The 23809-nt window shown below is 39.0% G+C and overlaps 1 protein-coding gene across 3 annotated transcripts in view; it reads right to left on the minus strand.

Annotated features, from left to right (window-relative positions):
- Positions 1-23809, minus strand: part of ZDHHC2 (zinc finger DHHC-type palmitoyltransferase 2) — an 88900-nt gene that overhangs the window by 17784 nt on the left and 47307 nt on the right. For all 3 annotated transcript variants that reach the window (XM_050801827.1, XM_050801826.1, XM_050801828.1), the window contains exons 2-7: positions 21213-21239; positions 19643-19737; positions 10503-10623; positions 8840-8909; positions 8082-8114; positions 360-480 (exon numbers count right to left, since the gene is read on the minus strand). In XM_050801827.1, the coding sequence (XP_050657784.1) occupies positions 360-480; positions 8082-8114; positions 8840-8909; positions 10503-10623; positions 19643-19737; positions 21213-21234 (462 nt within the window). In that variant the 5' untranslated portion in view covers positions 21235-21239. The remainder of the gene's footprint in view (positions 1-359; positions 481-8081; positions 8115-8839; positions 8910-10502; positions 10624-19642; positions 19738-21212; positions 21240-23809) is intronic.

A 23809-nucleotide genomic window follows, 5' to 3' on the forward strand; every position in this document is an offset into this window, starting at 1 on the left:
AAATGGAAAAAAGCATGGCACTAAATAGACTGTGGAAAGCACACTTGTTTACAGTATGAGAGCTGAAGCAAGAAGGCAAAAGCGTCGTCTTGTTCAACCTCAGCTGGGAACGGGCACGGGGGCAACTCAATGTTTTTGCCACTCTGCACATGTCTGCAGATGACGAAAGCTGTCAGTATTGATGTGGGGGTTACAATTACATTTTAGTGAATTAACAAATATAGAATCTGCGAATAATGAGGACTGACTGCATGTCAATGAGCTCTAGTCTATAAAATCTCTGTCTGAAATAATTCTGTCCTGCAAAGCCTACATCATTATTGTATACCAAAAAAAGAGTTACCGAGTTAATGACTTACTGTCCAAAATTTGATAAAATACTGTAAATCGGTTGCCGCAATAAAAAGGCAGTAGAGCAGAGAATAAGCCAAGAAAAGGAGAAAGAACTTATAATTTGAAAATCCAACACAATTGTTCACCCTGTTAACAAAACAAAAACATTTCCAGTGAGTTTTACATCTTCAACCTACGTGTGCATATGCTCAAGCAAGTGTTCAGCTTCCTCTCGGTTTTAATTTATTGGCATTTCTTTAAATATAACTCACAATATTTCTTCATGCATACAATCATTTAAAAATCCATTTCACTAAAGAGAAATTTGCTTCCATTTTTAAAACATGATATTTAATATTGCTTTAGCCAATCATAAACAGTGTAACTGCATGTCATGTCAAATTACGCAAGTGTGCACATCCCTCAAAGCACAGAGCCCGTGAGAAACCTCATCAGGCCAGGCAGTTTAGGTGAATTTACTAAACCCTTCCTCTATGCTATCTTTGGGTTTGATTTCCAACTATGATTAATTAAGTCAACATTTTTCAAGTGTTCCCAGATTAGATGGAATAGCTTCACAGATTACTCTTTGCATGCCATCACTGAAGCAAGCGGACTGTCAAAGCATATTAAATTGGAGCTTTAAGAAAAGAAGTAGGCCAGAGAGTTAGACAGCTGGGTCAGAATGCCCATGTAACACTAAGTAATGATGCGGCCCTGAGGAAATCATCAATTAGAATTTCATTTCTTTATCTGTAAGTTAAACACTCTGAGGTCATTTCCAAAAGTCGGCTCTAAATATGCTATAATTCCAAACATGGAAATTTACAAATCTCAGTTCTCACTCCAAAGTCGTTATCTGAGGGGGGATAACTCAAACTACTGTATCAATAAACATAAGTACAACTACAATTCATTTTTATAGGCTCACTTTCTTTTTGTTAAGATTTTCCTTTTTTAAAAAATTATATTTTATTTTATTTTACTTTAAGTTTTGGGATACAAGTGCAGGTTTGTTACATAGGTAAACGTGAGTCGTGCGGGTTTGGTGTATAGATTATTTCATCACCCAGGTATTAAGCCTAGTACCCATTAGTTGTTTTGCTTAGCCCTCTTCCTCCTTCCACCCTCCTCCCTCCAAAAGGCCCCAGTGTGTGTTGTTCCCTCATCTGCGTCCATGTGTTCTCATCATTTAGCTCCCACTTATAGGCTTATAGGCTCTCACTCTCTTTCTATCAAATTTTTGGTTTCCTTTTCTTAAAGACAAGGGCATTACTGGATGACCTTGTGTCAATGTGATACAACACCCATGTGGAATTGGCTAATAGCTTCATGGGTTGAGTAACTTCTTGGTTAACCGGTATAATGAACCTATTAAATAGAACATACACGTTTCCTTTTCCAGTGTTCAGCCTATTGCACAGAACACACACATATTGTTTCCTTTTCTCGAATGTCCTTGTTCCTGTTCTAACGTAGGTAAAAATCACCTCTCTCCACTGACTTAGCTACTAAGATGAAACACTTTTCTCTCTAGATTTGTAAAAATGAAACCATGTTCATGTGAAAAAAATGTTTTTACATCATCTCCCTCAAAAAATATGAGGTAAAGGGAATAGCATTAGATTTAGTAATTTTTAAACTTAAAGGTCTTTTGGGCGCGGTGGCTCATGCCTGTAATCCCAGCACTTCGGGAGGCCGAGGCAGGCAGATCACAAGGTCAAGAAATCAAAACCATCCTGGCCAACATGGTGAAACTCTGTCTCTACTAAAAATACAAAAATTAGGTGGGCATGGTGGCATGCGCCTGTAGTCCCAGCTACTCCGGAGGCTGAGGAAGGACAATCACTTAACCCAGGAGGCAGAGGCTGCAGTGAGCCGAGATAGCGCCACTGCACTCCAGCCTGGCAACACAGTGAGACTCCCTCTCAAAAAAAAAAAAAAAAAAAAGAAAAGAAAGAAAAAAAAGAAGCCACAAATTGTGGGTGCACATTGTATGGAAACAGTTACATCTGCATCTCTAGAGGTTCCAGTGGGGGGATGCAAGCCAATTGCTGAGGTTGCCTTTTATGGTGTTTGAATGGAATCTGGCAGGAAATAATATTGTAAACAATGAGTCTAGTCTAATTGTATCCTGTCTCAAAAGGATACAGGATATTCCCTTTGCATACTTATGTTGGTTTCAGGGGGAAAGAATGTGTAGGCAAAAGCTGGGGTGCTTTAACACTTTGGACAACATGGGTGGGCACGGTGGCTCACACCTGTAATCCCAGCACTTTGGAAGGTTGAGGCAGGGCAGATCACCTGAGGTCAGCAGTTCAAGACCAGCCTGGCATGGTCTTGGTGAAACTCTGTCTCTACTAAAAATACAAAAAATTAGCTGGGCATGGTGGCGTGTGCTTGTAGTTCCAGCTACTCGGGAGGCAGACGCAGGAGAAGTGCTTGAACCCAGGAGGCTGAGATAACGCCACTGCACTCCAGCCTGGATGACGAGCAAAACTCCATCTCAAAAATTAAATAATATAAAAATATAAAAACTAGCTGGGCATGGTGGTGCGCGTCTGTAATCCCAGCTACTCAGGAGGCTGAGGTAGAAGAACTGCTTGAACTCGGGAAGCAGAGGTTGCAGTGAGCCAAGTTTTCACCACTGCACTCCAGTCTGGGTGACAGAGTGAAATTCCATCTCAAAAAAAAAAAAAAAAAAAAAAGACTTCGGACAACATAGGTGTAAATAATGACTTGTGGACTAGGAAGAGATTGGAAGGGATAGAAAAGATTGTTTCTCTTCCTGAAGGAATAGAAGTAGCTTTTGTATTAAATAAGAAAGAGTATTTTTATAGAAAGAAAATGATTTTGATCACAGATTTTATAACAACTAATTTAGCTTTGCTTAAGAGGATGGTACAATTTGCCATGTTAGAGCTAGGGACACAGGAGGTCAGTAAGTAAAGACCATGTATTTTAGAGTTTAATATGTATATACCTAGAGTATGTGCATGTGTATGTGTATATGTGTGTGTGTGTATATATAAAACTAGAAGAAATATAGTGACATTTATTTTGAATAATACCTTACTGTCTTCGTAACAGACAACTTTTGGCTAGACATTTTAACTGCCGATTGCTTTATAGACTCAATTTGAAAAGGAAGAAGACTTCTTCTGAATCTACTTCTCCATCTAGAAAAGGAATGACTTCACATGGAGAAACAAAACGCGTTCTAGGTAAATATCCTTCTTACGTTAAGTTCAGCGTAAAACACACCTGTTGGTCCTGTTTCCAGGCAATTGCTTTCTGACTTTAAATTGGAAAAAGAACATAATACACTGGAAGGAGCGTGGCCTTCGAAGTAAAAAAAAAAAATTTCCTATGAAACTTTGAGCCCACTCTTTCTCTTTTCTGAGCCTCATTTTTTTTTCCCTTGTAAAATGAGACAAATATACAGGAGGCGGAGCTTGCAGTGAGCTGAGATCGCGCCACTGCACTCCAGCCTGGGAGACAGAGCGAGACTCCATCTCAAAAAAAAAAAAAAAGATAAAATAAAATGAGACAAATAATTTCTACTTCTTTCTTCACTGTTTCAAGTATTACAGACTATACATATGGCCTCTAGAACATAATTGGCACTCAATAAATGGAAGCTCAAATAATTTGTTTTTGTGTTACTTAACCTTTGGCAAGCATGTGAAAGTATTATTAATATGATATAATTAATTAACCAAAATTTTACACTAAAGGAAAAAATACTTTGATAGAAAATCCAATAAAGCAAATACTATGGAATCTGTTTCAGTTAAAACACAAGTATGAGATTGATCCCCGGAATTCTGGTGGGTAATCTTCAGTGGCCAGAGCAGAGACTAAGAAATCATTGCAAAATGGAGAGGTATTATTGATTCAATGTGTCAAATGTTCAAAGCTGACAGATATTAAGGTCAAAAGACCTGTTTAAAACACCTGTATAAAAAGGCTGCCCCAGCCGGGCGTGGTGGATCACGCCTGTAATCCCAGCACTTTGTGAGGCTGAGGCGGGCAGATCACGAGGTCAGGAGATCGAGACCACCCTGGCCAACACAGTGAAAACCAAAAATACAAAAAAAAAAAAAAAAAAAAAGCCAGGCGTGGTGGTGGACGCCTGTAGTCCCAGCTAGTTGGAGGCTGAGGCAGGAGAATGGCGTGAACCCAGGAGGCAGAGCTTGCAGTGAGCCAAGATCATGCCACTGCACTTCAGCCTGGGAGAACAGCGAGACTCTGTCTCAAAAAAAAAAAAAAAAAAAAAAAAAAAAAGAAAGGCTGCGCCTGGGTCTGAAAACATCCTAAAAGTACTATAAGTAACTGTCATTAGACGAATACATTCACACAAAGCCTGTAGAAAAAGACTTTTTATGTATTCATATAGAAGCATTTCCAGAATATATTAAGTGAAGAAAATAAAAAGAAACAGATTCAGTCAATAATGTAGTCACTTGTACTAAAAAAAAAAAAAAAAAAAAAAAAGAGGGGGGTTGGTAGGCTACGCACACATACGCACACATACATTGAGATCTGAAAAGTGCCATGACATTGACGACCCTGATTCGCTGTGTGTAGTGGAAGAAGGTGGGAGAGGGACTGGAAAGAACATGGCCACCTGTTTTATTTTTGAATTTGGAACCAAAAGCATGTTATCAGCTATAGACTTTTTAATTTAAAATTTTATTTTATTTTATTTTATTTTTTATTTTTTATTTTTTTTGAGACGGAGTCTCACTCTGTCGCCCAGGCTGGAGTGCAGTGGTGCAATCTCAGCTCACTGCAAGCTCCGCCTCCCGGGTTCACGCCATTCTCCTGCCTCAGCCTCCTGAGTAGCTGGGACTACAGACGCCCGCCACCTCACCGGCTACTTTTTTGTATTTTTAGTAGAGACGGGGTTTCACCGTGTTAGCCAGGCTGGTCTCGATTTCCTGACCTCGTGATCCGCCCGTCTCGGCCTCCCAAAGTGCTGGGATTACAGGCTTGAGCCACCGCGCCTGGCCTAATTTAAAATTTTAATTTGAAATTTTAAAATTACATACAATGGCTGCTCCATTCAGCTGGCACCAAGTGAGTATTAGACCCTTGGCATCAAATCCTTCACAAGTCAACATGGCTGCTGCTTTCTGCAAGGGAGTACCCAGAGCTACAACCATGGCGGGGACAGTGGATGCAGCAAGGGAAGTGATGGGGAAGAGAACGATGACACGGGTTAAAAGGTACCGCAGTCAGTCCATTCACCTTCCCGCACTGCCAGCTAAGGGTGGAGCAACAGCAGGTGGTGTGTAGGTATGCCACGTGAACCTATTTTTAAAAATACTAGGGTCCCATTTCTGTTGTTCTCCTTCACTTATTTAACAGGACCTGTGAAAACTGGAAAGGCTATCAAATTGTAAGTTTCTCACGAGGCCAAATGAACTGTTGATTTAGAAAGATTACTATAATGGTAAATTATTATTTTCTCTTTTTGTAATTTTATGAGTACAGCGTGGGCATGGGAAGCTTTATAGGTATGTACTGACCTGATTTTTTCCCGCCTCTCCACTCCTTGTCATCACAATCCCTTATAAAGGTCAGAAAAATCAAAATCAACGCTATGCCTCTGATGACTAGCACTCTGCTGAATATATCTGGAGTATACAGTTATCCAGAGAGGAGGGTGCTTAATATGGTTTACCCCAAAGCAGACCCTGAGGCAAGAACTTGGATACAGTTCATTTGAGACAGAAGGATAAAGCATTTTTTACTGGCCAGGCTGTCACTGGATGAGGGTTGCTCCTGGAGGTATGAATGCCTTGGCACTTCTGGACTGCCTGGCTTGTAGAGCTGAACAAAACTACCCAGGTAGAAGAGACCCCTCAGGCAGAGAAGAAAAGAAACACAGGTGCCTGAATGGGGAGCTGCCAGTGAGTATGGGAGCTGTTCACCAAGATGCCATGAACTCAACAGGTGAGTCATGGGGATACAGGTGGGGCATTGACAGCAACTGCAGGGGAAATCAACATATGAATGTAAGGAGAATGAAGAAGACATTGGATGGGCGTGGTGGCTCGTGCCTGTAATCCTAGCACTTTGGGAAGCTGAGGTGGGCGGATCACAAGGTCAAGAGTTCGAGACTGGCCAATATGGTGAAACCGTCTCTACCAAAAATACAAAAATTAGCCAGGGGAGGTAGCGGGCGCCTGTAATCCGGCTACTCGGGAGGCTGAGGCAGGAGAATCGCTTAAACCCAGGAGGCAGAGGTTGCAGTGAGCCGAGATCGCACCACTGCACTCGGGCCTGGGCGACAGAGCGAGACTCTGTCTCAAAAAAAAAAAAAAAAAAAAAAGAAGAAGAAGAAGGCGTCTAATTAAAGACACGGGGGGAGGGGGAACACTTGTTGGAAGAAGAAAAAAAAAAACAGAAAAGAAAAGTGGGCGGGGGGCGAGTGCAAAAGAATGAATGCAAGTTTCAGTTAGTACAAAGGGGGGTTACTTATCGAGACCTGTAAGAAGAATGCCATTCTTGTATGGATTGACTAGCCTGAATACTTTATTTTTTTTTTTAATTTTTTTTTTTTTTTTTTGAGACGGAGTCTCGCTCTGTCGCCCAGGTTGGAGTGCAGTGGCCGGATCTCAGCTCACTGCAAGCTCCACCTCCCAGGTTTACGCCATTCTCCTGCCTCAGCCTCCTGAGTAGCTGGGACTACAGGCGCCCGCCACCTCGCCCGGCTAGTTTTTTGTATTTTTAGTAGAGACGGGGTTTCACCGTGTTAGCCAGGATGGTCTCGATCTCCTGACCTCGTGATCCGCCCGTCTCGGCCTCCCAAAGTGCTGAGATAACAGGCTTGAGCCACCGCGCCCGGCAAGCCTGAATACTTTAAAGGAGAAAATCGAGGTGGAGAAAAGAAAGAGGTACAATGGTGAAAGATACGAGATACCATAATCCCTACATTCCCCTGGGACTCTTTCCTGCTGCTAAGAGAACTGTTCCCTACATATATTTCCCCCTATACCTACTGTGGACTTGTGGGCATGTCTACCTTTCTGTAGAGCCATCCCTGAAAGAAGGCTTGAAGAGTAAGTAATACTCATGCCCAAATCCAACCTGGCCAGCAACTTGGGCATGACTATCAAAGACATGTGTACACTGAGATGAAAAATTATAGGAAAAGGAAGGAAAATTAACCTTACTAATCAGATCTTTCAAATAATCCTCTATTAAATTACCTAATTTCGTGACTGAGAAATATTAACAAATATTAATGAATTCTATGTGGAAAATCTTGTTTAAATGTATGTGTGCATTTGTATATCTGTGTAGTTGGTATTCTACTCCTTAATGTCAACTTTTGCGTAAAATAAATTGTTAAAAAGCTTTAGATGACGTAATTCTTTATAAAAACCTTCCAGTGAGGTACTAGGTCTAATTTACGTGTACATCTTTGTGTATATTTCTGTGGAGTATTCTGGAATCTCTATGTTTATGCACATGCATACAAAGAAAATCCTTTGTTCTGAGCTAATATGTGATATTAACTTTTATATTGTTAACCACTGGTTTTAAAAGTATTTCATGGAAACTCCCTTAAATAAAGGCTCTTTTAAGTTAATCAAACAAATATCAGAAACTAAATCTGAAAGTTCCTGCTATGTCAACTCAAGTAATATTTCATTTGTGAAAAGATTTACATGGGTGATTCAATTTATTAACATTTATAAGGGACACAAACTTGTTTAAATATACAGTCAACTCACCATGGGCAATGATGATCCATCTTCAAAATACATCTAAAAAACAAAGCAAAACACAAAACCCAATACCCCATGAAATTTAATCATATTACATTATAAAAATATAAATTATGGTTAGTTCAAAGAGCTGTGGCAAGTAAAATATTGCAAAATTATTTACTTATCTAAAAATTGGATAATATCAGAAGTTCTCATCTAAAATAAACACTATAGCCAATTCTTATAATAAGGTAACTTGAATTTGAAATATACATGCCTAAGATGCAAAGCAACTCATTTTCTAAAAACAATATAATGTATTAATATACAACTATCTTACGCTAAAGAAAGAACAAAACTGCAATGGATTTACAGAAAGTCTGGATAAAACTTCTTCAATATCAATCCTGACACCAAGTCATACTGTTCTTGGAGTATATTAAATATATAACAACATCTGACTGTCATGAAGTCAACTGAGTTATCTTTTTAAAAATGGAAAACACTCATAGAAGTATTTCCTAAATTGAACTAGCCAAGTCAGAACTGCTAAAAATCACATATTTCAGGGCACCGTGAATCTGGGGGCAAACTGACACTTGACTGTGGCCTCAGGCCTCACTGGCATGAATGCCAGTGGGTTATCCCAACTGTATTTCCTAAATCAAGGGCTGAGAAGTGAGAATATGGAGAAGATAATCAGGAAAACAGTGAGAAAAGAAACATAATGAAGAAAAAGACCACCAGCATGTAGATATTTTAGAAGTTAAAGGTTCTCTTACTTATCACAGACGGAGCAGTGATGGCAGCGATCTGGTTTTATAAGTTGGCATCTGTCACAGTATCGGATGGCTAGGGACAAAAAGCTCCACTTAGTCTTAGAGTTAACACTGAATTGAATATACAATTAAATGGCTTTTATCATCTCTTCAAATTTAAATTTTAAAAAGCATATAAAATTTAAATCTGGTAAAAAAATAAGAGATCTGATGCTGTTTAAACACAAAAATGGAATGACTTGCCTACAGCCACAGTTCTCTGGAGGTTTCACAAGAACAGAGAATCTCCTAAGGAAATTTTTCTGATGTTTTTTCAGTTGTCAGTAGTTATAATAAGTGAGTCAGAAACAAATATAAGTAACATAAAAATCTTTTTTTTTTTGAGATGGAGTCTCACTGTCGCCCATGCTGGAGTGCAGCGGTGTCATCTCAGCTCACTGCAGCCTCTGCCTCCTGGGTTCAAGCAATTCTCCCACCTCAGCCTCCTGAGCTGAGTAGCTGGGACTACAGGTGTGCACCACCATGCCCAAGCTAATTTTTTTGTATTTTTAGTAGAGATGGGGTTTCACCATGTTGGTCAGGCTGGTCTCGAACTCCTGACCTCAGGTGATCCACCTGCCTCAGCCTCCCACAGTGCTGGGAGTATAGGTGTATGAGTCACCACACAGAGTCACAAATCTTAATGAGTTTTTCTTTCTTTCTTTCTTTTTTACATTTTTATTTATTTTATTTTTTAGGGACAGGGTCTCATTCTGTCACCCAGGCAGCAGTGCAGTGGTGCAATCACAGCTCATTGCAACTTCTAACTCCTGGGCTCAAGCAATCCTCCACCTCAGGTTCCCAAGTTGCTGGGATTATAGGCACAAGCCACTGTATCTGTCCATTAAAGAGATATTTTACATATTTTTTTCATAGTAAGTCTTTGAAACCAGTGTGTATTTTATACTTAGAGCACATCTCAATTTGAACTGCCCATATTTTAAGTGCTCAACAGCCACATGGGGCTAGCAGCTACCATAATGGGCAGCAGAGGTCTGAAGCCACAGAAGTTCTGGGCAAGTCTTGGTGGGTAAGCATCACTAGTCCATGGACATCAGTTGTAAGACAATTATTTAATTGGATAGTTGTCAAATTACCTTAAAGTATGTCCCAAGTAAGAGATTTGTTAATTTACTACATTTGTAAGAAAATTTTAAAGAGAGATAAAAAATTATACCAATACCTAAATGAAATTTTACATCACCTATATGACTGTTCTAAATTTATGAAAAAATACTTGTAAAAGTATTCATTTTATATTCATTACAGACACTGCTGCCTTAAATTAAATACGTATAGGAAAGTCTACAATTAAAACCTTAAACATGAATACTACTATAAATCAAGATTTCAGCAGTTCTCACATCTTCACTGAGTCATAACTAAGTAGGCAGAACAGGATTAAAGTCAGTTCTGATTTCCTTGAGATCTCTTTGCCCACAGTGTTATTCAGGTTTCCATTCTGTTTTATGGAATCATTCAGGAAAGATTTAACAGCAGTGCAAGAAATAACACAGTATTCTGAAATGAGTGTTTTACCATTTCAAGTATATAAACACATTTTCTTACAGTCACCTTAATGATGTTATTTGCATACCATTGCAAAGCACCCATTATTGACATTTACCTCCAGACATGGTCCTGGTATAGATGGGAAGATCCTTGGCTGCTCGCCTAAGAACTTCCTGATGGGCTTCTCCTCTTGGCTCTCTCTCCAACAATTCTTTCTCTGCATAAGAGAGATGGAACTGTGGAATACATTTAAATTTTAATCAGTATTTTCAAAGAAATAACATATTGGTTTTCTCTACCATACCCGGAAAAGGGTATTTATAAAATATTAATGGTATATTGTACATTCAAAGAGACAATAGAGTTTGAAATCTGGGCAAGTCTGTTCACCTTACAGGTCATTCACTTATGCATCTAGTAAAAGGGTATAATACTAGTAATCATAATACCATTATACCTACTTCCTCTGGTGTTTGTGTAACTCAAAAGGAACAGAGTACATAAAAATGCTTATAAACCACAGAGTTCCAACAAAATATTAGTTATACTGATAGATAAAATGGCCCAATGAATAAATAAAACTCAATGAATAAATTTTTCATTTAGATCATTAAGAACAAATGTAGAAAATCCATTAAGCATATTTTCTTATTTAAGCGAGTTTTAACTTAGCGATAATCCTTACATGAAATCTCCCACAGCACTTCTAAAGGGTCTAATTATTTATTTTACTTCTTATACTGACAATTTGGTCCAGCTAATTTTAAAATATTTGAGAAAAATAAAATTTTGGCTCCTGTTTAATAATATACATATAAATATATATCTTACACACACACACACACACACCCCCCTGTATAAATTTCTATAAATGTGTGTCAGGAGACATGTACAAGAAAAATCTCAGTATCATTGCTTGAAATATAAAAAACCTAAACACAACTCAAATGTCCATCCATCAAAAGGATGATCGATAAACTGGGGTATGATATATTCAAATAATGGAATAGTACCGGCATTTAACAGTTAATAAACTATAGTTGTGTATAGCAAAGCAAAGAACCTCAATATAATGAACATTAAACAATCTTCCAAAACATATATACAATGATTCCATTCATCTAATTTTAAAACCAGCAAGCTAAAGAACATATACATTGTTGTTCAGAGATACATATACATGTGAAAAAATTATAAAGAAAAAGGAATAGAAAATGCAGGATAGTTCTTACATTTTGAGGAATAAAGGGAAACAGCTGACAGACGCACAGCAGAGATGGAAAATGTGAACAGTGTTTGACATACTGGCTCGGTGACTGCTTACATGTTTTCACTTGATTATTCTTTAAGAAGTGCATTATATATATGTTTTTGTATATATGCAATAATATGCATGAAATATTTTACAATTTAAAAAACTTTTAAAAAGTGATATGTCAGTGAAATAATCTACTATAAAGACAGATGCACACGTATGTTTACTGCGGCACTATTCACAATAGCAAAGACTTGGAACCAACCCAAATGCCCATCAATAATAGACTGGATAAAGAACATGTGGCACATACATACCATGGAATACTATGCAGCCATTAAAAAGGATGAGTTCATGTACTTTGCAGGGACATGGATGAAGGTGGAAGCCATCATTCTCAGCAAACTAACACAGGAACAGAAAACCAAACACCACATGTTCTCATTCATAAGTGGGAGCTGAACAATAAGAACACATGGACACTGGGAGGGGAACATCACACACCAGGGCCTGTCAGTGGGTAGGGGCCTAGGAGAGGGATAGAACTACGATAAATACCTAATGTAGACGATGGGTTGATGGGTGCAACAAACCACCATGGCAAACCTCCATGTTCTGCACATGTACCCCAGAACTTAAAGAATAATAAAAAATGCTAATAAGCCACTGACGGACTATTAAATTTAAAAAACGGGGAACAGGTACACTCTGAATATCAAAATAAAACTAGAAAGGTTTTTGTCTGCAGTATCTGTATCACTGATAGCAGCTCTGGACCCGCCCAGGGCCTGAGGAAACTCTCCACCCTGAAGGGAAGGACACAAGCCTAACTGACTTTGCCACCTACTGACTGCAGAGCCCTTCAGCCTTGAGTGAACATAGATGGAGGAGCCAGGTAGTGGACACAGCGGGCCTTGGGCGAGACCCAGTGCTATTCTGACTTTGGGTCTGACTGAGCACAGTCCCAGTGGTGTCGGCCACAGAGATGCCATGTCACCCCTCCACCAGCTCCTGGCAGCTGAGCACAGAGAGAGAGAGGCTCTGTTTATTTAAAAGAATGTAAGGCAGAAGAACAAAGTCTCTGCCTGGTAATCCAGAGACTTCTTCTAAAGCTTCTCCAAGACCACCAAGGCAGTACACATCTACCAGTCTGTAAGAACCACAGTATTACTAGGACTGGGGTACCTCCTAGTGCAGATACAGCTTAGATCACAACACCTAACCTGGAAAGCCTTCCCAAGGAGGAGAAATACTAAAATTTATATGGAATCACAAAAGACCCAGAACAGCCAAAACTATCCTGAGTAAAAAGAACAAAACTGGAAGATCACATTACCTGACTTCAAATTACACTACAGAGTTTAGTGTAAGGGAATAACCTGAATAGCATGGTACTGGCATAAGACTAGCATTTGCACAGAGTAACCAAAATAGCACGGTATTGGTAGACCAATGGAAAAGAAGAGAGAACCCAGAAACAAATCCACACATCTACAGTAAACTCGTTTTCAACAAAGCTGCCAAGAACACACACTGGGGAAAAGGCAGTCTCCAATAAGCGCCGCTGGGGAAACCAGATCTCCATATGTAGAAGAATGAAATGAGAGCCATCTCTCTTGCCCTACACAAAAATCAAAATGGATTAAAGACTTACATCTAAGACCTCAAATTACGAAACCAGTAAAAGAAAGTATTGGGGAAACTCTCCAACGCATTGGCGTGGGCAAGGATTTCTTGAGTCATATCCCACAAGCACAGGCAACCAAAGCAAAAGCGGACAAATGGGATCGCATCAAGTTAAAAGGCTTTTGTACAGCAAAGGAAACAATCAACCAAGTGAAAAGACAACCCACAGAATGGGAGAAAATACTTGTCAACTCCCCATCTGATAAAGGATTAATATCCAGAATGTATAAGGAGCTCAAACAACCCTATAGGAAAAAATCTAATAGTCCAATTTACAAATGAGCAAAAGATCTGAATAGACATTTCTCAAAAGAAGATACACAGAGGGCAAACAGGTAATATGAAGATATGCTCAATATCCATGGCCATCAGAGAAATGCGAATCAAAACTACAATGAGATATCGCACCCCAGTTAAAACAGCTTTTATCCAAAAGACAGGCAAAGGGGAGGTGCAGCGGCTCATGCCTATAATTGCAGCACTTTGGGAGGCCAAGGCGGGAGGATCATTTGAGCCCAGGAGTTTGAGGCCAGCCTAGGCAACACAGCAAAATCTCGTCTCTACAAAAAATAAATAAAAAAAAAAAAAGATAGGCATGGTGATGTATGCCTATAGTCACAGCTACTTAGGGGGCTGAGGCGGGGCTACTGCTCGAACCCAGGAAGTCAAAGCTGCAGTGAGCTGTGATTGCAGCACTGCACTCCAGCCTGGACAACAGAGCAAGACCTTGTCTCAAAAAATAACAATAAAATAAAATAAAGGCAATAACGAACACTGGTGAGGTAGTGGAGAAACGGGAACCCTTGTATACTGTTGGTGGCAATGTATAAATTAGAACTACTACAATGGGTTTCTCAAAAAGCCAAAAATAGAGCTACCATATGACCAGCAATCCTACTGTTAGTGTATACCTAAAAGAAAGGAAACAAGTATGTTAAGAGATAATCTGCACACCCATGTTTATTGTAGCACTATTTCCAATAGCCAAGATTTGAAAGGAACCTCAGTGTCCATCAATGGATGAATGGATAATGAAAATGTGGTGTTTACTTACACAATGGAATATATTCAGTCACAAAAAAAAGAATGAGATCCCATCATTTGCAACAACATGAATGGAACTCGAGGTCATTACGTTAAGTAAAATAAGCAGGGCAGAGAAATACAAACTTAGCAAGTTCTCACTTACTTGTGGGAGCTAAAAATAAAAACAACTAAACTCATAGAGATAGAGAATAAAAGGATGGCAACCAGAGGCTGGGAAGGGTAGTGAGGAACTGGGACAGAAGTGGAGATGGTTAATGGTACCAAAACCAAAAAAGTTAGAAAGAATGAATAAGGCTGGGCACAGAGGCTCACACCTGTAATCCCAGCACTTTGGGAGGCCGAGGCCAGCGGATCATTTGACGTAAGGAGTTCGAGACCCAGCCTGGTCAACCTGGCGAAACCCCATCTCTATTAAAAATATAAAAATTAGGGCCAGGCGCCATGGTTCACGCCAGTAATCCCAGCACTTTGGGAGGTCGAGGTGGGCAGATCACAAGGTCAGGAGTTTTGAGACCAGCCTAGCCAACATGGTGAAACTTCGTCTCTACTAAAATACTAAAAATACAAAAGTTAGCCGGGCGTGGTGACATACACCTGTAATCCCAGTTACTCGGGAGGCTGAGGCAAGAGAATCGCTTGAAATCGGAAGGCGGAGGTTGCAGTGAGCTGAGATTGTGCCACTGCACTCCAGCCTGGGTGACAGAGTGAAATTCCATCTCAAAAAAAAAAAAAAGAAAAAAAGAAAAAAAGAAAGAATGAGACCTAGTATTTGATAGCACAATAGGGTGGCTACAGTCAATAATAATTTAATTGTACTTTTTTAAAATAACTGAGTATAATGGGATTTGTTAACACAAAATATAAATGCTTGTGGTGATCGATACCCCATTTACCCTGATGTGATCATTACACATTGCATGCCTGTATCAAAATACCTCCTGTACCCCATAAATATATATACCTATTAGGTACTCACGATTTTTTTTTAATTACAAAGAAATTTAGAATGTAAAGTGCTTGAATTGGTGTAATGGATTGTTCTCTTTTTTTTCTTTTTGCCTGGTCTCTATTTTCAAAATATAATTTAGTGCAGTTATATTACTTTTACATGGAGAAAACCTTACCAATGAAAAACTATTATCACTTTAACAATCTTGCTATGAAAAGGGCAAATTTTAATTCACATGTTCTAAGTTCAGGACCCTCATTTTACAAGCGAGAGGTCTCTAACAGCTGATCAATTAAAAGAATAGCCCAAGACCTTGCATTTTATAAAGGCAATATTCTAAGGTTCTTAACCACCAAACAAGGGCTCTTTCTTCCTAACAGTAGTCTCCAAACTCCTTTGATCATGTTCCCCTAACTGCAAAAAATTAAAAAATTATGCGAGACCACACTGCTAACAGATGAGTATTTATTGGTAATATTCTTTTTTTCTTTTTGTTTTTTGAGACGGAGTCTCGATCTGTCGCCCAGGCTGGAGTGCAATGGTGCGATCTCAGCTCACTGCAACCTCCGCCTCCCAGGTTCGTGTATTGGTATATACTTTATCAGCTAATATGTTATGTACCTCATATACAAAACTTTAAAAATACAAATATTAAATCATATGTACAAAATTTTTTGCTATATTTTCCCCCATGCTGCAACTGAAGTCCTGGGCACTCACACCCCATTGTGCTTACTCTCCATACTAGAGCATGGTGTAGTGGAAAGAAAGTGTCCCTGAGGGTTGAAAGGACTTCTGTCTGAAACTTAGCTCTCCCACACAGTAGCACTAGATACCTTAATTATTTCCTGCTCAAAGCCAATGGCTCCATCTGTAAAATAGTAAAAAATAATATCTATCTCACACAGTTGTATGAATAAGGTATATCTTTTGTAGAAAAATCATGCAACAAAGCCTGATGCTGTTATAATGTCACTGACTGTCATCAGTTTTGACTGCTCCTTCAATGCTGTGTGCTCTCTTCTGTGTTTGTTTCATTTCCTTTTGACACTCTGTCCAATCCACTATTTCAAACCTTCTCTACTCTCCCAACCCTTAATTAACCCACTTACCTCTTCATTGTTAGCCAGTGATGTCATATATAATGTTAGAGAGAAGTTAGAAGTCACTTCAACTTCCTGCCAAAGCCATAAAAATAAACCTGCCTCTGTATGCATAACTTCTTCCCCACTTTCAGTCACTTAAGAAATATCTCCTGAGTACCTTCTACAGGTCGGACACTGCTTTAGGCCCCGGTGATGAAGCAGTGAACAAAGATAAATTTCACGCCCTCATGGAACTTACATTCTAGTGATGGTGTATTTTTAAAAGTATTCAACAAATAAATATGGAGCGTGTTGCATGATGGTAAATGGTAAGGAGAAAAATCCAGGAAGGTAAGGTGCAGGGAATACCGAGGGTTGGGGGGTTGCTATTCTATGCTGAGTCATCACAGATAGCCTCAATGATAAGGTATCATTTGTAAAAAGACATCCAAAAAGTGAGAGATTTGCCTTGTCTTTTGAAAGGATTACTTTGGCTACTGTGTTGAAAATACACAAGAGGAGGCCAAAAACAAAAACAAAAACAGAAACAAAAACCTGTTAAGAGGCTACTGCAAATGTATAAACGAGAGAGGACGGTGGCTTGGACCAGGGTGGGAGCAGGGACTAGTGCGGGACGTGAGTTCACACTGTGGCCATACCCTGAGGGTGACGGTATAGAATGTTCTGATTGACTAGATGTGGCATCTGAGAGAAAAAACATAGCCAAGGATGACACCAATGTTTCAGGCCTGAACAGAAGAGTGAAATCGTCATTACGGAGATAAGAAAACTTTAGGACTAGGAGAACTGGGGAATTAAACGAGAAATGAGAAGTTTGTTTTCAGTTTTGTTGACCCTGAAATTTCTATTAGATGTGAAAATAGGTAGCTGGAAATGTGTCAGGTGTTTATTAGCAAGCACCAGGCTAACATATTAATCTGAGAGCTGCAGTACTGGGGTGACACAGTAAGTCAGAGAAATAAACGAAATCTACAAGGGAATAAATGCAGGTATATAAGAAAAGAGGTCCAGGGATTAAGCTCTGGAACATTCCCATGCTTTGGCAGTCTAGGAGCTGAAGAGGAACCAGCAAAGGAGACCAAGAAGGAGCTGCCAGCAGGAATGGAAAAAAAATGTATTATTTCAGTGAGAAAGGGGTAAGAATATTTTGGAAAGGAAATAATGCCATGTTGTACACAGGAAACTACGTGCAGTTAAGAACTACTAGAGTATAAAGTGGAAAGTCAGAAACTGAGATAAGAGCTGCTATTGCTAGGCAGGACAGACTGAGCTTTCCCCTGTGGGATATGTGGAATCGCAATAGACACAAGCAGTAGAGGGAAGGCGGTACATCGGTTTTTAGGTGGACCACTCCAGCTTCAGGGTATTGGATGAAGTTATGCGGGGTTCTGGGGAGGAAAGGTAGGCAAGGCTGTAAACAGAAAACCTTAAGATAGTTTTCCAGTATAACCAGACAAACATGGCCAAAAGTAGATGACAGGCCATCAGGCACAGATCTAAAACGAGAGAAACATAATTATCATTATAATATGCAAATACAGACTAAAATTACGGTATTCACAAACGATCTGTTTTAAAATAACCAAATTACCAGGAGAAGAATACAATGTCTCAGACAAGGGAGACGATGAAGACCCAGAATTAGAGCAGTGATAAACTGACCATTAACTGACACAAGCAAGAGATGAGTCACAGTCTGGGGAAGGAGAAGGTGATGACTCCTGTTTTTGATGTTTTGTATTTGAGGTGTCAGTGGAATTATTAAGAAGCTATGCTTGGCAGGGGGCACATAAGTTTGAAATTTAAGGGGCAGTTTAGAACTCAAAATAGATTTGGGAGTTATCAATAGGGAGGTTGTATGTAAACTACCAGAGTGGATGAGATTACCTATGATAGAAGTCAGTATTTTTTTTCCAACCTACTACTAAGGACAGGATGAAGGTAAGAGAGATGATGGAAAAGAAGCAAATGTGGTAGGAGGAAAGAAAAAAAACAGACTGGGAAAGAAAAGGAAGTGGAGAATAGAAGAAAAACAGGCGATAGATAGATAGATAGAGCATTCTAAGCCAGGCATACCATTAATTCTGTGCAAATATCTGGTTTTTACTATCCTCTCCCAAGCCAAATAGCATATTTATTGGCTTTTTTTGACCAAAGTTTCATTTCAAACTGATTACTTCAGGAAACGGTCTACAGTGATGCGTTTTTTTTCTTTTTTTTCTTTTTACCTTGGCTTACTAAAACTACACCAATACCACTGTTAGCAAAGTATATTTTTATTCAACAATGTACTGGGCTATCTGCCAAGGACACAAAAATTAGTGAGACACAATTCTTTGCCCCAAGAATGTTTAGCCAGGATGAATGATCCACAGACAGACAGAATGATCTTTTCAACACGTAAATCTGATCCATCACTCTACTTAAAACCCTCTGGAGCAGAGATTGCTAGCTGTCTCTCAGTAACCAGCTTTCTCTTCTTCTCTCATGTTTAACATGGCCATCGAGAAGAAAGTCTGCACTCCCATCTTCTGTGTGGGTAGATGTGGCCATATAACTAACTTCTAAATGTAAGCTGAAATGACATCAGGAATGTCTAGAAAGTGTTCTTGAAGAGAAGGACATTTACTTCTCCTCTTTCCTACTTTCTTTAGTCTGCTGGCTGCAATGTAGATGTGATGGCTGGAACTGCAGCATCCGTCTTAGACCAAGAGGGGGCCTTGGAAATGGAGGCTACACGTGGCAGAGAAACAAGACAGAAGGAGTGTGGGCACCTGGAAGCTGTGGACTAGCTACGACTTTTTCAATGCAGAGAAAACTAACTAAGCCATTATTTTGTTGTTATTGTTTTTCTGGTGGCTAGGAACCAACTAATACACCTTTAATATGATAATTATCACAGAATTATGTCTACCTTCCAGCTCTATTTTATTATCTATCTTTGTCTACCTATCCATCCATCCTGATGTATGACTGTAAAGCGGAAATGGAATTCATAACAGATTTAATACAGAGAATGCAGTGCTCATCGGGTGAAAAATAGTATTTCCAAGTGAAAATTCAAGTATTTATTAAGACATACTAATTTTTTAATCTAAAAAGTCACTACACTCAATAAGTGTGCAACATTAAAAATAAAATTCATTCTTCAATAATACATCAGTATTATTGATTTCTATCTTTAGAATAATTTTGTTAATATTTTAACTTACTTCTTTTGAAGGATTCATTGGTAATGTAAAGATAGTTTTCCAGTATGACCAGACAAACATTCCAAAAAGTAGATGATAGGCCATCAGGCACACAACTAAAATGAGAGAAACATAATTATCATTATAATATGCAAATACAGACTAAAATTATGGTATTCACAAAAGATCTGCTTGTTTTAAAATAACCAAATTACCAATTATAATAAATTATGAAAGTTCCTTTACTTCACACTAGAATAAACACAACGATTTCCAAAGCCAAGAGTTTTTAAAAAAAATTCCTAAATGCATAATGAGATCTATGCCCATGAATAAAAGCCTCCCATCTGTAGACAGACCATCTATTGGCAAAATCACTGACAAGGACCTTTTCTAAATTGTAAATATAAGGCAGTTACGCCTGCAACTTTAATTAGCAAACACTGCATTAAAAACAAGTGTTAAAGCACTCAGGCTTTAAGAACTTTGCTTTAATGACATAGATAACAAAGGCAGTTCCTACTTGAGAAGCTGTTTGCTTATTTCCTTGGCTCTAGTCAAAGCTGGTGTAATGATAACATATTTAAACGGAGAACCTCTGGATAAGCGGGAGTTCAAGTGTCTTATTTATCACACGGGACAATTGTTTTAAAAAAGTGTTCTGAATACTTTTTTCAGTAATGCATATAAACACATTCTGGGTGGTGTTAGAAAGTCTTCAAATACTATGCAAAATTTTCTTTTCTTTTCTGTCCTTTTTTTTTTGAGATAGGGTCTCACTCTGTCGCCCAGGCTGGAGAGCACCCTGGGGCTCAAGCAATCCTCCTACCTCAGCCTCCTGAGTGGCTGGAATTACAGGTATGCTCCATCACACCTGGCTACTTTTTGTATTTTTCTTTTTTTTTTTTTTTTAAGCAGCGACAGGGTTTTACCATGTTGGCCAGGCTGGTCTTGAACTCCTGACCTCAAATGATCTGCCTTCTTTGGCCTCTCAAAGTGTTGACATTACAGGCATGAGCCACTGTGCCCAGCCCAAATTTTAAATATTAATTTTGTATATGGTGATAATGATTCCTTCTGGGTAATACATTAATACACAATTTAATTCTATAAGACATCATTGAACAAAATATGCTAATTTAAATATAGCATATTTGGCATTTTAAAACTTTAATAGCAATTTTTAATTTTTCTAAAGAATGATGATACTTACAGAATCATTAAAAATTTGAATTATTCAATAAGGCACTTAAATCAGTGTGAGATGACTAAAGCCCATGATACTTTTCATAAATTATGTAGGTGAGTCAGTTACAAGTTAATAGTCCAAATTACGAAAGGAAATTGTTGATATCCCTATACCTCAAAGCCTTAAGAATCTCTGGCACAATGACAGCCATTTCAGGATAGAATTTGCCAAGTGTCTGACAGAATTCAATCTGCAAACTTAAGAGAAATGAGATATCTTTAACTCTAGCTTGTCTTCACATTCTCAAAGAATAATTTATTAATCCCAACCAAATCTAAGTGAATACAATTGTTTCTTTCAAATTATTTTAAAAATCTATAACATTAATGTCATCTAGCTTACCTTGTTCACCAGTGTTTTCCATGGACACTGGAAATAGAAAAAATGTAATAGGTTATATGAAGCTTATAGCAAACAGGGCTTGACACAGACATAAGGCATTTAACTAGCTTAATAATTTGGCTTCCCTTCAAACCAACATTCTCTAAACATTTACTCAATTTTATTTGGAGGAGAGGTGAGCACAGATTGGAGAGAGGGTGGAGGAAAAGGCTGGAGGCTGCAATCAGCCATGCCTCCATTGCACACTTCAGCCCTGGCTCCTGCGCTGCGGAACAAAACTTGTCAAGTGTGCCCCTTGGGGGTCTTTCTTCTGTATCATTTGGTTGATTGGTTTTCCTTCCAACTATAGAGTTCAGATAAAAGCAGTGCTCTCCAGGTCATTACATTTCCACAGGCATTTATTGCTCTTGATACATTGGCAACCACCTGGTGAGCTTTCCACAAAGAATAAAATGTTGTGTCCGCAGCAGATACTCTTTCTCCCCCCCTTATTTCTAAAAGTACAAATGCTTATGCACAGTGATTTTACGTGCTCCCTATTGCACAATGAGAGAGAGGCCAGGCAGTGCTGGGAAACTGCCGTTCCTCAGGGGTTGTTGTAAATATTCCAAGCTAGCAGGTATTATGGATTAGGACAGGGGCCACAAGTGCTAAAGCAAGCTGCAACAAGAAGCTGTATTTAGTAATCGAGACATTTGTATGCCTTTTGTATTGTCTGTGTGTTTTCCCATTTGGTCTCTCTCTTTGTACAAGAGTCTTTGGAAGTTTTGCCCTATCTCAGCTGTACCAAGTCTGACTCTGTATATTTTTGTCCTTATTCAGCTTTCAAAATGGCACAGGATCTCAGGACTTGGTGCTGGAATGAAATGCCACCGCCTTCTGAAGTCTGGAACCAGAGGGTAGTGTGAGAAGTTTTGAAGATTGCACAGTCCAACCAATCTCCTGCCCAAGACAGCTATTGAATATAAGTTCAGGCATTTCTAGAGCTAGCAGGAGCCTGTAGTTTTTTGGAGGGCAGCCCGTTCCATTATTGGATTGCCCTAAGAATAAGAAAATTCATCCTTCCAGTGTTTTGAAATTTGCTGCTTTGTGACTTTTTCCTGTGATATCAAGGCTTCCAAACCATAGCAATAAACAGAAAATCTAAATGACAAATCTTCACATACTTGACGTTATTGTGTCCCCCTTAAACGTTCTAGTTTAAACCAACTAATATATGGTTTCCAGATCTCTTACCAACCTAGATGTGGCATCTGTAAATGCTTCCTAGCTTCTCCACTCCCTTTAACATTTCTGATCTCCAGAATGAGACAGGCAGGCGTGGATGATCTTTGACTCACAAGTGGCCTGTTCTACAAGTCCGCTTGTAAATCAGAGGCTACTCAGAGTTTGCTTTCCCATTGAATCCCTGAAGCGGCTCAGCTGAGGGCACAGGAAAGGCTTGAAGCAAGTCTGTTTTTTAATATCTGAACCTACCGCCCCAGCTATGCATTTCCCTCTAGACACGGACTACCCTGTTTTCAAAAGCGCTCCAAAATTGACAACTCTTTTCCGGATCAAAATTTCCAATCCTTCAGGGGAGCTAATCCAAGGAAAGGAAAAGCAATTTGACTCCATTTGTGCATTTATATACAAACAACCCTTATTAACCATTCCAGAGGTGCTGGTGCTTTCATAAAAATGTGTTTGCTACTCCACTGACTCGAGTTGAGAGAACTGAAAACTGTAAAACAAAATGACATTTTAAAAAAGGTATAGTTGGGGGCTGCGCACAGTGGCTCCCACCTGTAATCCCAGCATTTTGGGAGGCCAAGGCCAGCACATGGATCACCTGAGGTCAAGAGTTTGAGACCAGCCTGGCCAACATGGCAAAAACCCCATCTCTACTAAAAATACAAAAAATTAGTTGGGTGTGGTGACATGCACCTGTAATCCCAGCTATTCAGAGGCTGAGGCAGGAGAATCGCTTGAACCTGGGAGGCGAAGGTTGCAGTAAGCCAACATTGCACCACTGCAATCCAGTCTGGGCGACACAGCGAGACTCTGTCTCGAAAAAAAACAGAAGGAAAGGTGTAGTTGGTATGAGTCGCTAATCTTTTTGACCTGGACCAATACTTTATTAGCTTGATATGCATTCAAAGACTTTGTTTTTAAGGTTTTTTTTTTTTTTTTTTTTTTTGCCATTCACAGCTTGCTTTTCCCTAAATGTAATTCAAAATCCACAGAAGTTCTATTTTTAAAAAAGTACACAACTTATACATAAATACATGCTTATAGTAAATAATTCTGTAACATTTGTAGAATGGAATGGAACAGTTCAAAAGGCTGTATCCAATTACACTTTCACCAAGATTATGAGCCTGTTCAATTTCCTGTAAACATAAGCCTGCTTGATATTTGTCAACATCATAGGCCAAAATAAAAATCATTATTTTAGCGTTCATTACCATTATTATTAGTGCAGTTTGGCATTATTTTTAAAATATGATGACTGGGATTTCCTTTCTCTTCTAAGTGAATGATTATTTTTCTGTTGGCTTACTTAGTTATTGAGAGCCTTTTATGTATTCTGGACAGAAATCTCATATCTGTTATAT

This window comes from Macaca thibetana, chromosome 8, assembly GCF_024542745.1.
Source record: "Macaca thibetana thibetana isolate TM-01 chromosome 8, ASM2454274v1, whole genome shotgun sequence".
Taxonomy (NCBI): Eukaryota; Metazoa; Chordata; class Mammalia; order Primates; family Cercopithecidae; genus Macaca; species Macaca thibetana.